The sequence below is a fragment of the Stegostoma tigrinum genome, chromosome 42 (genome assembly GCF_030684315.1).
Source record: "Stegostoma tigrinum isolate sSteTig4 chromosome 42, sSteTig4.hap1, whole genome shotgun sequence".
NCBI classification, from domain to species: Eukaryota; Metazoa; Chordata; class Chondrichthyes; order Orectolobiformes; family Stegostomatidae; genus Stegostoma; species Stegostoma tigrinum.
In genome coordinates this window covers 5,410,411-5,425,662 of record NC_081395.1, presented here as the reverse complement: position 1 = coordinate 5,425,662, position 15,252 = coordinate 5,410,411, and the positions used below count along the sequence as shown (strand labels likewise).

Here is a 15,252-nt window from a genome sequence, read left to right as displayed (position 1 = left end):
GGATTAGCCATGGGGAATGCAGGGTTACAGGAATAAGGTAGGGGCAGTGGGTCAGGATCAGATGCTCTTTGGAGGACGTGATGGGCCGACTGGCCTGCTTCCACACTGTAGAGATTCTATGAAATTACTGGACTACAGGGGAAATACGACTGACTGGATTGCTTGCCTGAGAGCCAGCGTGTGTTTAATGGGGTCCTTCTCTGTCGTAAATAAAAATGGGAAGGAGATTGGAAGTAAAAAACCGACGGACGTTAGTGTAGAGCCAAGAATCGCAATCTGGGGCAGAATAGGAAATGTTTGACAAAACATCTCTCCCAGCAAGTTATTATGAAATCCTGAACCCGGTTTCATGTTGATATTATGGTAAAGCTCATAATCATCAACACCTTGCCTCAGTTTACACTTCCTGTGTCCATAAGGAATGAGTGAATATCAACAAATCCATTTAAAAAAGAAACATCCAAACATTAATTTCATGAGAATCATTTTATCACTACAGAATCAACTACAATGATAATCAAACTCAACCAACCATCAATGCATAGCCAAAGGAGCATTCAGACTATGAGGATAACCCATCAAAACATAACTTATTCTTTTTAGACAACAGCAGTGGAAGAATCAGTTATCTGCCTGCTTCAGAGGAGAGAGATCCACTAAATTGTGGTGTGGAGAATGACACTATTAGCACTGATAAGGTTGCATTTGAAGCTTACCTGCTGGCTTCCATCTCTCTGCCGGCTGTCAATTGTAGTCTGTGCCCACTATTAACTACCAGTTGGCAGTCATTACAATCGGTAACGAGGCTTCAGTCTAGACCAGAGATAGTAGGAACTGCCAATGCTGGAGTCCGAGGTAACAAGGTGTAGAGCTGGATGAACACAGCAGGCCAAGCAGCATCAGAGGAGCACGAAAGCTGCTGTTTCGGGTCAGGACCCTTCTTCAGAAACATCAGCTTTCCTGCTCCTCTGATGCTGCCTGGCCTGCTGTGTTCAACCAGCTCTACACCTTGTTATTTCAGTCTAGACCGTCCTTTCTCAAGTTCTTGTGGCGGGCAAGACAGAGTGATACAGGGAGCAATGGATACAGAGAGGAGAGTTTCAGAGAGAATAATTGATTGGTGAAGAGATAGTTGGCTGGAGCAAGATAAGGAAGAAGACCTTGGAGGTAAGACTGGATCGACTGGGCTTGCACTTGTTGGAATTTAGAAGAATGGGTGGATTATTATAGAAACATAAAATCTTGATGGGATTGAACAGGCTAAATGCAGGAGGAATGCTCCCAATATTGGGGAAGTCCAGAACTAGAGGCTGCAGTCTAAGAATAGGGACCAAGATGAGGAAGAATTTCTTCACTCAGAGAATTGAGAGCCTGTGGAATTCTCTCCCACAGGAAACTGTTGGGGCCAGTTTGTTAGGTACATTCAAGAGGGAGCGAGACGTGGCCCTTGCAGCTAAAGGGATGAAGAGGTAATGAGAGAAAGCGGGAATCGGATACTGAGATTTCATGAGCAGCCAAGAATATATTGAACGGTGGTGCTGGCTCGAAGGGCTGAATGGCCTACTCCTGCACCTATTTTCTTTATTTCTAAGAGGCAAGTGGGTGGAAGTTACCAAGTGGGTAACTCGTCGTGGGAGACAGTAATGTATCAATGGGATATCACCAGGAAGAATTGAGAGATGGGAAAGTCACATTCAGAGTATTGGAAAGACAACAGAGAGTTACATATGGGGAATTAAAGCATTCTCTATCAGAAGACATAAGCGGGAGAAAATCATTAGCAAAACAAAATACAGAGTACAAAGTTAGCATATTTAATGATTTTCTGTGACTATTATACTGACTTCAGTAGTGGATTTCTATATAATTCAGAATTTATTGCTTTGTTGCTTATAATTTTCATGCCTCATCGAATTTCCAGCTTGTAGATCAAGTCTCGGCAGAAATGAATTAGAACGGGAGCCATGAGGAATAGATTTCTTGCAGTGTCTTCAGTTCCAGTCTTCCTCTTGTAATAAGGGCTTCATCCTTCAATGGTGCTGTTCGAAGGCAGGCTCTAGGATTTGGCACCTAATCCATCAAAGACACAAGCTAAATGTTAATGAATGTAGCGGGCGTTGACACTTGGGAATGGGCAGAGTAGGTTAACCTAACGGCAATGGCTTCTCTCTTCTTTTCAATTTTTCAAAGAGATATGAATGTGCTGATGGGGAGGGCGCAACATTTGTCACACTCCAAGATCATCAAATACATCTAGAATGATGCTGAGATTCCATATTTATTGCGTGGGTAACTGCACACCTTGAGAAGCAGTAAATTTTCCGTAGCACAAGCAGGCTGCCATCCACTTGCCTTTCTTGTGGCTCTGTACCAGGGGCATAGGAAATAGAATATGACAGAATCCCCACAGTGTGGAAACTGGCCATTCGGCCCAACAGATCAACACCGACCCTCCGAAGAGAATCCCACCCCAGACCCACATCTCCCTTCCCTATCCCTGTTTTTACCATTGCGAACGTACCTAACCTACACACATCCCTGATGGGTGCTTATGGGCAATTTAGTACGGCCAATCCACCCTAACCTGCACATTCTTGGGCACTAAGGGGCAATTTAGCATGGCCAATCCACCCTAACCTGCACATCCCTGGACACTATGGGACAATTTAGCACGGCCAATCCACCCTAACCTGCACATCCCTGGGCACTACGGGACAATTTAGCACGGCCAATCCACCCTAACCCACACATTCCTGAGCACTATGGGACAATTTAGCACGGCCAGTCCACCCTAACCTGCACATCCCTGGGCACTATGGGACAATTTAGCACGGCCAATCCACCCTAACCCGCACATCCCTGGGCACTATGGGACACTTTAGCACGGCCAATCCACCCTAACCCGCACATCCCTGAGCACTACGGGGCAATTTAGCACGGCCAGTCCACCCTAACCTGCACATCCCTGGGCACTACGGGACAATTTAGCACGGCCAACCCACCCTAACCTGCACATCCCTGGGCACTATGGGACAATTTAGCACGGCCAATCCACCCTAACCCGCACATCCCTGGGCACTATGGGACAATTTAGCACGGCCAATCCACCCTAACCCGCACATCCCTGGGCACTATGGAACAATTTAGCACGGCCAGTCCACCCGAACCTGCACATCCCTGGGCACTATGGGACAATTTAGCACGGCCAATCCACCCTAACCCGCACATCCCTGGGCACTATGGGACAATTTAGCACGGCCCATCCACCCTAACCCGCACATCCCTGAGCACTACGGGGCGATTTTGCACGGCCAGTCCACCCTAACCTGCACATCCCTGGGCACTATGGGACAATTTAGCACGGCCAACCCACCCTAACCTGCACATCCCTGGGCACTATGGGACAATTTAGCACGGCCAATCCACCCTAACCTGCACATCCCTGGGCACTATGGGACAATTTAGCACAGCCAATCCACCCTAACCCGCACATCCCTGGGCACTATGGGACAATTTAGCAGGGCCAACCCACCCTAACCTGCTCATTCCTGAGCACTATGGGACAATTTAGCACGGCCAACCCACCCTAACCTGCTCATTCCTGAGCACTATGGGACAATTTAGCACGGCCAACCAACCCTAACCCGCTCATTCCTGAGCACTATGGGACAATTTAGCACGGCCAATCCACCCTAACCCGCTCATTCCTGAGCACTATTGGACAATTTAGCACGGCCAGTCCACCCTAACCTGCACATGCCTGGGCACTATGGGACAATTTAGCACGGCCAATCCACCCTAACCCGCACATCCCTGGGCACTATGGGACAATTTAGCACGGCCAATCCACCCTAACCCGCACATCCCTAAGCACTACGGGGCAATTTAGCACGGCCAGTCCACCCTAACCTGCACATCCCTGGGCACTATGGGATAATTTAGCACGGCCAACCCACCCTAACCTGCACATCCCTGGGCACTATGGGACAATTTAGCACGGCCAATCCACCCTAACCTGCACATCCCTGGGCACTATGGGACAATTTAGCACGGCCAATCCACCCTAACCCGCACATCCCTGGGCACTATGGGACAATTTAGCACGGCCAGTCCACCCTAACCTGCACATCCCTGGGCACTATGGGACAATTTAGCACGGCCAATCCACCCTAACCTGCACATCCCTGGACACTACGGGACAATTTAGCACAGCCAATCCACCCTAACCTGCACATCCCTGGGCACTATGGGACAATTTAGCACGGCCAATCCACCCTAACCCGCACATCCCTGGACACTATGGGACAATTTAGCACGGCCAATCCACCCTAACCTGCACATCCCTGGGCACTATGGGACAATTTAGCACGGCCAATCCACCCTAACCCGCACATCCCTGGACACTATGGGACAATTTAGCATGGCCAATCCACCCTAACCTGCACATCCCTGGACACTATGGGACAATTTATCACGGCCAATCCACCCTAACCTGCACATCCCTGGGCACTACGGGACAATTTAGCACGGCCAATCCACCCTAACCCGCACATCCCTGGACACTATGGGACAATTTAGCATGGCCAATCCACCCTAACCTGCACATCCCTGGGCACTATGGGACAATTTAGCACGGCCAATCCACCCTAACCCGCACATCCCTGGACACTATGGGACAATTTAGCATGGCCAATCCACCCTAACCTGCACATCCCTGGACACTATGGGACAATTTATCACAGCCAATCCACCCTAACCTGCACATCCCTGGGCACTACGGGACAATTTAGCACGGCCAATCCACCCTAACCCACACATCCCTGAGCACTATGGGACAATTTAGCACGGCCAATCCACCCTAACCCGCACATCCCTGGGCACTATGGGACAATTTAGCACGGCCAATCCACCCTAACCCGCACATCCCTGGGCACTATGGGACAATTTAGCACGGCCAACCCACCCTAACCCGCACATCCCTGGGCACTATGGGACAATTTAGCACGGCCAATCCACCCTAACCCGCACATCCCTGGGCACTATGGGACAATTTAGCACGGCCAGTCCACCCTAACCTGCACATCCCTGGGCACTATGGGACAATTTAGCATGGCCAATCCCACCCTAACCTGCACATCCCTGGGCACTATGGGACAATTTAGCACGGCCAGTCCACCCTAACCTGCACATCCCTGGGCACTATGGGACAATTTAGCACGGCCAACCCACCCTAACCTGCACATCCCTGGGCACTATGGGACAATTTAGCACGGCCAATCCACCCTAACCTGCACATCCCTGGGAACTATGGGACAATTTAGCACGGCCAACCCACCCTAACCTGCTCATTCCTGAGCACTATGGGACAATTTAGCACGGCCAATCCACCCTAACCTGCACATCCCTGGGCACTATGGGAAAATTTAGCACGGCCAATCCACCCTAACCTGCACATCCCTGGGCACTATGGGACAATTTAGCACGGCCAAACCACCCTAACCTGCACATCCCTGGGCACTATGGGACAATTTAGCACGGCCAACCCACCCTAACCTGCTCATTCCTGAGCACTATGGGACAATTTAGCACGGCCAACCCACCCTAACCTGCTCATTCCTGAGCACTATGGGACAATTTAGCACGGCCAACCCACCCTACCCCGCTCATTCCTGAGCACTATGGGACAATTTAGCACGGCCAATCCACCCTAACCCGCTCATTCCTGAGCACTATGGGACAATTTAGCACAGCCAATCCACCCTTACCCGCTCATTCCTGAGCACTATGGGACAATTTAGCACGGCCAATCCACCCTAACCTGCACATCCCTGGGCACTATGGGACAATTTAGCACGGCCAACCCACCCTAACCCGCACATCCCTGGACACTATGGGACAATTTAGCACGGCCAATCCACCCTAACCTGCACATCCCTGGGCACTATGGGACAATTTAGCACAGCCAATCCACCCTAACCTGCACATCCCTGGGCACTATGGGACAATTTAGCACGGCCAACCCATCCTAACCCGCACATCCCTGAGCACTATGGGACAATTTAGCACGGCCAATCCACCCTAACCTGCACATCCCTGGGCACTATGGGACAATTTAGCACGGCCAATCCACCCTAACCCGCACATCCCTGGGCACTATGGGACAATTTAGCACAGCCAATCCACCCTAACCTGCACATCCCTGGGCACTATGGGACAATTTAGCACGGCCAATCCACCCTAAACTGCACATCCCTGGGCACTATGGGACAATTTAGCATGGCCAACCCACCCTAACCTGCTCATTCCTGAGCACTATGGGACAATTTAGCACGGCCAATCCACCCTAACCTGCACATCCCTGGGCACTATGGGACAATTTAGCATGGCCAATCCACCCTAACCTACACATCCCTGGGCACTTCGGGGCAATTTAGCACGGCCAATCCACCCTAACCTGCACATCCCTGGGCACTATGGGGCAATTCAGCACGGCCAATCCACCCTAACCTGCACATCCCTGGGCACTATGGGACAATTTAGCACGGCCAATCCACCCTAACCTGCACATCCCTGGACACTACGGGACAATTTAGCACGGCCAATCCACCCTAACCCGCACATCCCTGGACACTATGGGACAATTTAGCATGGCCAATCCACCCTAACCTGCACATCCCTGGACACTATGGGACAATTTAGCACGGCCAATCCACCCTAACCTGCACATCCCTGGGCACTACGGGACAATTTAGCACGGCCAATCCACCCTAACCCACACATTCCTGAGCACTATGGGACAATTTAGCACGGCCAGTCCACCCTAACCTGCACATCCCTGGGCACTATGGGACAATTTAGCACGGCCAATCCACCCTAACCCGCACATCCCTGGGCACTATGGGACAATTTAGCACGGCCAATCCACCCTAACCCGCACATCCCTGAGCACTACGGGGCAATTTAGCACGGCCAGTCCACCCTAACCTGCACATCCCTGGGCACTATGGGACAATTTAGCACGGCCAACCCACCCTAACCTGCACATCCCTGGGCACTATGGGACAATTTAGCACGGCCAATCCACCCTAACCTGCACATCCCTGGGCACTATGGAACAATTTAGCACGGCCAATCCACCCTAACCCGCACATCCCTGGGCACTATGGGACAATTTAGCACGGCCAGTCCACCCTAACCTGCACATCCCTGGGCACTATGGGACAATTTAGCACGGCCAATCCACCCTAACCCGCACATCCCTGGGCACTATGGGACAATTTAGCACGGCCAATCCACCCTAACCCGCACATCCCTGAACACTATGGGGCAATTTAGCACGGCCAACCCACCCTAACCTGCACATCCCTGGGCACTATGGGACAATTTAGCACGGCCAATGCACCCTAACCTGCACATCCCTGGGCACTATGGGACAATTTAGCATGGCCAACCCACCCTAACCTGCTCATTCCTGAGCACTGTGGGACAATTTAGCACGGCCAACCCACCCTAACCTGCTCATTCCTGAGCACTATGGGACAATTTAGCACGGCCAATCCACCCTAACCCGCACATCCCTGGGCACTATGGGACAATTTAGCACGGCCAATCCACCCTAACCTGCACATCCCTGGGCACTATGGGACAATTTAGCACAGCCAATCCACCCTAACCTGCACATCCCTGGGCACTATGGGACAATTTAGCACGGCCAACCCATCCTAACCCGCACATCCCTGGGCACTATGGGACAATTTAGCACGGCCAACCCACCCTAACCTGCACATCCCTGGACACTATAGGACAATTTAGCACGGCCAATCCACCCTAACCTGCACATCCCTGGACACTATAGGACAATTTAGCACGGCCAATCCACCCTAACCTGCACATCCCTGGGCACTATGGGACAATTTAGCATGGCTATGCTACACTGGCCACCTACCTGCAAATACACGCTTAACTGAAGGCCTGCCTTCCTTCTGTCTGTCAGCTGGATCCTGGCTGAAACGAACTGGGTGAACAACACAAAAATGGTTGCGGAGTTGGAAGAGTACTTGTGGATTAAGAGGCAGGAAGTTAGAATTTGATGTTTATAAAATGCTCGGGGGGGGGTGGGGTAAAACCACTGCATGGTCCCTTTAGAAGATGATGTGAGTTCTCTATGCTTAGAGATTTAAATGGATGTCTGTCAGCAGTATCATGAAAGTTTGCAGAGAGCACTCGAATTGAAACATTTGTATCAAAAGGCCGGTACAGTTAGCAGGTCAAGCAGCAGTTTTTACCAAGACAACAAATTTTTGAATTTAGCCAATCAATTTGAACCAGGCACTTAGAGTCTAAAAACCAATTTAATTTAAATCTGATGGTTTTGACAACATAGGACCAATCCTAGTATAAGAAATTTGTATGTCATCAAAGTATAAAGGAAGGGGGCAGTTGGACAAAACCCCTGAGCTAACTGCCATCTGCCACAGCTAACAGGCCTCAGCTCTCAAAACAGAATTGCTGGCTCTAACAGCCTCATCTAAGTCTTAGAGAAAGTACCATCTAAATAACAAAAGTACCTAAGGCACAACTAGTTAGTATTTCTGACTCAGTAATTGACAGAGAAGGCATTCTTGACAGAAACATTGATGGAGAAGGCACAGACACGTCGCCTGGCTGTAATTTTGAGAAACTAATTTTTTTTTTATTTACATAAGTGGGACTTCTATTTATTGGAACAGCGTACCATTAGAATCTTGCTTTATTTGGGAATAGTTAGTTGTTAGAAGGGGTTTATTTGGTTAATAGTTTAGTTAAATTTTTCACTGTTAGAGTTAGATAAATAAATTGTTACTCAATCTCCGCTCCCTAACAGTTTAGAAGTTTACTGGCTCACCCAGTCAGTCAGGATAGTTGACTGACTTGAAGTATAGGATTAGTGGGGAATAAAATTAGGAACTGAACTCAAGTTAGAATTAAAGGATCAATTAAGAACAGGAAAAGGCCATTCGGCCCCTTGAACCTCCTCTGGCATTCAATAAGGTCCTGACATATATACTTAATGGTAAGGTCCTGGGGAGTGTTACTGAACAAAAATACCTTGGGGAGCAGGTTCATAGTTCCATGAGAGTGGAGTCGCAGGTAGACAGGGCGGTGAGGAAGGTGTTCGGTACGCTTGCCTTTATTGGTCAGTGCACTGAGTATAGGGAGTTGGGAGGGTCATGTTGTGGCTGTACAGCACATTGGTTAGGGCCGCTTGTCTTTACTCATTAACGGGATGAAGGTGTCGCTGGCATAGCAGCATTTAATGCCCACCCCTAATTGCCTGGAGGGCAGTTAAAAGTCAATCACATCGCTGTGGTCTGGAGTCACATGTATGCCCAGACCAGGTAAGGATGTCAGCTTCCTTCCATAAAGGACATTAGTGAACCAGATGGGTTTTTCCTGACAATCGGCAATAGATTCACCGTCATCACTAGACTCTTAATTCCCAGATTTTTACTGAATTCAAATTCCACCATCTACCATGGTAGTATTTGAACCTGGGTCCCAGGATGTTACCTGAGTCTCTGGATTAACAGTCCAGTGTTAATACCACTAGGCCATTACTAAGTTCTGAATTCTAGTCCCATATCACTCTAAACCCTTCTTCTTCAAGCATCCATCCAGATGCCTTTTAAATGTTGTAACTGTACCAGCCTCCAGCACTTCAGCACGGGGAGAGCGCAGGCAAGTGGAGTTGAAATGCCCATCAGCCATGATTTCAATGGCGGAGTGGACTTGATGGGCCAAATGGCCTTACTTCCACTCCTATGTCTTATGGTCTTATGGCAGCTCGTTCCATACAAGCACCACCCTCTGCCTGAAAATGTTGCCCCTTAAGTCCCTTTTAAATCTCTCACCTCTCACCTTAAACCAAGGATGTATTGTTTTGGACTCACCCCGCCCTGGGGAAAAGACTTTGTCTATTCACCTTATCCACACCTCACATGATTTTATAAATCCATATAAAATCACCCCTCAGCCTCTGACACTCCAGGGAAAATAGCCCCAGACCATTCAGCCTCTTCCTATAATTCGAACCCTCTCACCCCACCTTTGTGGGACTGATTCCTAACGTTACTGATATGTTCAACAGTGTCTGCAGCAAGGATCTGGACTCCCAGTCAGCAGGTTTACAAAGGGTGTCGGGTGTGTTTCAGTTGTTCTGTTGTAACATGGTTGGCTTTGAACTGTCACAAGGCCACAGGGATAAGGTGGGGTCCGGGTGGGATGCCGTTCGGGAAGTCAGTGTGGATCTGATGGGTCAAATGGCCTGCTTCCACACTGTAGGGATTCTAATTTTGAAAGGGTCTCACATCACTCAAGATTGAAGGCCCCTCCCTCGCAGAGTGAGCCCGCTTAACTCTGAGTCACAGCCATTTTCACCTTCACTGCACATTTGTTATTGACAGTGACCTCCTCGAGCTGTGAGTTTCAGGTGAGCCGCCAAATGTAGACCTTCTCATCCTGGAGACGTCTCCCTGGGTCTTGAGGACAATTGCCTTTGACTCTGATGCTTGGCTGTTGGCTTGAAGCAGGTGCAGTGTGTTTGGTGCTTGTGTAGGCTGGCAGATGTGGCAGGGCCAACAGTGGGGCAGCACGGTGGCGCACAGCAACATGCCCGTCCCACTGACCGATCACTGCTGCCAGGCTTTGTGCCTGTACGAAACAGCAAGTCAAGGCAGAAGTCCTGCCAGGCTTTAAGGTCTGGCTGAAGGGGGTAACCGCCAAAGGGCGAGGTAAGGCAGGGGTGCCGTGAGCTGTGAACTAGGCCCAAGCTGAGGGAGCGCTAGGAGAACCCTGTGATGCTGTCTGGTCCAGTCTGTAAGCTGGGTACCTATCCCGGTGCACCCGGAAGGTGGCAATGGAAGGTGCCAGTCCTGCTCATTAATGGGAATCTTAACTCAAACCCAGTGCATAGCATTGACAAGGTTCCCAAGCTCCTGCATTGTTCCTTGAATGGAATGACTAACTTGGGCCATTTCAGGGGGCAGTTGGTCTGGAGTCACATGTAGTCCAGACTGGGTAAGGATAGTAGATTTCCTTCCCTAAAGGACAGGGGGGGGGGGGGGTTTCTACAACAATCAGGGGCTCCATCACTGAGAACAAAGAACAGAGAACATTACAGTGCAGTACAGGCCCTTCGGCCCTCGATATTGTGCCGACCTGTCATACCGATCTGAAGCCCATCTAACCTACACTATTTCATTATCATCCACATGTTTATCCAATGACCATTTAAATGTCCTTAAAGTTGGCGAGTCTTCTCCTGGTGCAGGCAGGGCATTCCACGCCCTTACTACTCTCTGAGTAAAGAACCTACCTCTGACATCTGTCCTATATCTTTTACCCCTCAATTTAAAGCTATGTCCCCTCGTGCTAACCATCTCCATCTGAGGAAAAAGGCTCTCACTGTCGACCCTACCTAATCCTCTGATCATCTTGTATGTCTCTATTAAGTTGCCTCTTAACCTTCTTCTCTCTAATGAAAACAGCCTCAAGTCCCTCATCCTTTCCTCATAAGACCTTCCCTCCATACCAGGCAACATCCTAGTAAATCTCCTCTGCACCCTTTCCGAAGCTTCCACATCCTTCCTATAATGCGGCGACCAGAACTGAACACAATACTCCAAGTGCGGCTGCACCAGACTTTTGTACAACTGCAGGTTTATTAACTTGACTACCTTGTCCACACAGTACTAGTCTGGGTCTCTGGGTGATTAGTCCAGTGACTGTCCCAACTACTCCCAGCAATGTAACTGATATTGCTCTGCAGTATCTTACAGTCAGTTTCCTGATAAGAAACATCAGGATCGAACAGTGATAATGGGAACTGCAGATGCTGGAGAATCTGAGATAACAAAGTGTGGGGCTGGATGAACACAGCAGGCCAAGCAGCATCTTAAGAGCACAAAAGCTGACGTTTCGGGCCTAGACACTTCATCAGAAAAAGGGGGCTGGGGAGAGGATTCTGAAATAAATAGGGAGCGGTGGAGGCAGACCATCTCTCATCTCTCCACCTTCGGTCCGCCTCCCCCTCTCCCCATCCCCCTCTCTGATGAAGGGTCTAGGCCCGAAACGTCAGCTTTTGTGCTCCTGAGATGCTGCTTGGCCTGCTGTGTTCATCTAGCTTCACACTTTGTTATCTCAGGATCGAAGAGACCTGGTTTCGGATCACCTGACTCCAACATGACTGCACTCCACTGTGCATTGGTGAGATTAGCACTACCATCTCTGAGGGCTGATGAAATGTTTTGAAAACACTTGCCAATTAATGTATTTACACTGCAAGGCAGAGAAGCCTGAAAACCGAATGACTTTGGCTCGCAAAATCCTTCCTAATTTAGTGATAATATCCGAGTTTTGACACTGATTGTTAGCAGGCTAATCATTCCCAATCGCTACTGCAAATTAAGCTCTTAGATTATGAGTTGGTGCAGAAAATCCAAATCATTTACTTCCCCTGACTGCAGGTCTAGTGACCAATACAAACCAAGGGCTGACCCTGGTACCTTCGCTGATGTTTGGGATCACTGGGCTAAGCTGTCATGCACTGACTGACAATATAATCATCCCACTGTGCAGGATTGCTAAGAATATTTATAGCTGCAAAGGCAGACCTGCATTGGATAGCCCCTTATCTTTAAATGGGCTTCTTTTGAAACTTTTAAAAAGCAGTCAACATTGTTGAAAAGCTGAGCTATCTGAAATGCACTTAGTACTAATGTTACTGCAAACCCTTCTTAAGACGTGGTTTCCGATGCCATGGTAAGGCTGTAGATCAGCTATTAATGTTTGGCACGGCTGGTATTTGCACAGATGTGCTCAAAGACCAACAAAAATAAAGATGGCTTTCTATCGCGTCTTTAATAACCTCTGGACCATGCAAACTGCACTCCAGCCAATGCTGTGCTTCTGAATTGTGGTCACCGTTGCAATGTGAGAAACACAGCAGATCATTCAAACACTGCAAGACCCCCACACAGCAGCAGTGCAATAATGAGCGCATCGTTGAAAGTTCATTATTGGCCATAATAAAAAAGGACACAATGCTGGAGACATTTAGCAGGTTTGGAGAGAGAGAAACAGAGTTAACCATTTCAGCAAGTTTCTGATCATAGACTTGCACGTTAAGAGAGTTCCTGTCTTCACAGATGCCGCCAGCAACTGAAGTATTTTGTTTCTTTGTTACATAATGGCCAGGTCACTGCGAGAAAGCTCTGCTTGTCTTTTACAAGTGGCTCTGGGAGTTCACTTTTCAGCTGTCGCTCTGCGAGCAGTGGGTTTCCATATTTGAAAGACAGCAGCCATAGAAGCAGGTCATTCTGCCCATCAAGTCCACATCGACCCTTTGAAGAGCCGAACCGCCTCCCCTACCCTATCCCTGTATTTCCCATAGCTAGCCCACTTAGCCAGCACAACCCTGGAGGAAACCCACACAGACACAGGGAGAACATTCAAACTCCATGCAGTTGCCTGAGGGTGGAATCGAACCTGGGTCCCTAGCACTGTGAGGCCGCAGTGCTAAACACTGAGCCACCCTGGAAGAGTGGCTCTCCCTCAGCCCAAATAAAGGACTCAATGTCTTGAACCCACCACCTTCCGACTCCGAGGTGAGGCAGGGTCACTGCTAAACCCTCATATTGAAAACTTCTAGGGAGTTGGAGCTTTGGAGGTGCAAGTCCTGGTTCTGGAGACTGTGTCCTGCAGTGGAAGACTGATGAACCTGACACCCAGGAGCTATCAACTGAATACAACACGACATAAATCTCCGAAGCAAATATAGGGTATCAGCAACTGTTTTCATCAAATGCACAATGCTGAATCGGAATTCCCCTGCAAAAATAAAAACACCAGCACCATCTCCAGAACTGACAGCATTGACAGTGTGAGGAAGCGAAATCAAACATTTGCGCAGAAACAGTCATTAATCCTGAATGTTTTACTGAGCTTCTTATTTCAACTGCGCACACAGTCATTCAGCTCTTTCTCATTATTGAGTTCACTAATTCCTTCCAGGCTACTCCCACCATTCCATCCCCCTTCCCCCTCCCAATAAATATGGCAGTAGGACAGCGAAGGACATCATAGAACCAGACGACCCATTCAAAATAAATTATTTTTGACTCTCAAGCTCCTAATGATTGCTTTCTAAAAAAATCCACCGGGTTCTTGCCTCTTTCTCCCAAAGGTGCTGACTCTGTCAGAGGTAACAGTTCCACAGTTCCCAGCTGCCTCTGCTTTCAACCAAGTCGCCAATCCTCAGCCAGTCAGTGAGCGAAGTATGGGATAGGCCAGAGGAACAGGAGGAGCCCTCTGAGCTGCTCCACGATGGAAGCAGATCCTGGCTTGATCGTCTCCTCACTTTGATTCTGTAACCTGTAAACCCCTTCCTCAACAAAAATCTACCCACCTCAGTTTCGATATTTCCAACCTTGCCCTGGTCTCAACAGCATTTTAGGGAATACTGTCTGACATCATCCTTTGAATAGCTAACTTTAACCTGAAGGGCTCTGCCCTCCTTGATCCGGACTTCTCCCAACCAGGGGGAAGAAGTTTCCCTCTATCGATCCTATCAGGTCTCTTAATCATCCTAAACACCTTAACTATACCATCCCAAAATCTTAAACACTAAGAAAATGTAAGCAACTCTGTGCAACCTGCACTGGTATTTTTATTAGACCCAGCACCAGGCATGAGCGACAAAGAATTAGGATCACATATCCGAGTTCATGCGCCAGACTTCCCTCTGATCTTTCATGCACCACCAAAGTAAAATCCAGAGATTTCAGAATCCTCTGTTTGATTTGCCACAGTGAGCTCTACTCTACACATTGGAGAGACTGCTGCCCTTGTTTATGCTGGTAGTGTGTGGATGTAAAGGTTTAGACTTATCCACAACTAACTGGCAGGCTTCTGCAAACTATTATTTACTTTGGTAACTCATTTCTCAGTAGGTAGGTGTCTCATTGGTAGAGATAATTCCACCATTTCTTCATATTGGTTACACATGACATAGACACCACCATCTCATTACCGTATCCATCCTCGTTTTATTACATCCCCATTCAAATAGTGAGAGATTGCAGAGCTCAGAGGTGCAGAGGGATCTGGGAGTTCTAATGCATGAATTCCAAATGGTTCATCTGCAGGCACAGCAAGTAATTAGTAATTACTAATAGAATGTTACTGTTCACCTTAAAGGGAATAAAATACAAAAGC

The 15,252-nt window shown here is 48.6% G+C and overlaps 1 protein-coding gene across 6 annotated transcripts in view; it reads right to left on the bottom strand.

The window, feature by feature from the left end:
• Positions 1-500: 500 nt before the first annotated feature.
• LOC125449368 (macro domain-containing protein CT2219-like) overlaps positions 501-15,252 on the bottom strand; it is a 987,510-nt gene continuing 972,758 nt past the window's right edge. For 3 of the 6 annotated variants that reach the window (XM_059641689.1, XM_059641687.1, XM_059641686.1), the window contains one exon: positions 501-2,070. In XM_059641689.1, the coding sequence (XP_059497672.1) occupies positions 2,057-2,070 (14 nt within the window). In that variant the 3' untranslated portion in view covers positions 501-2,056. The remainder of the gene's footprint in view (positions 2,071-15,252) is intronic. The other 3 variants (XM_059641688.1, XM_059641684.1, XR_009443130.1) reach the window with 2 other exon arrangements.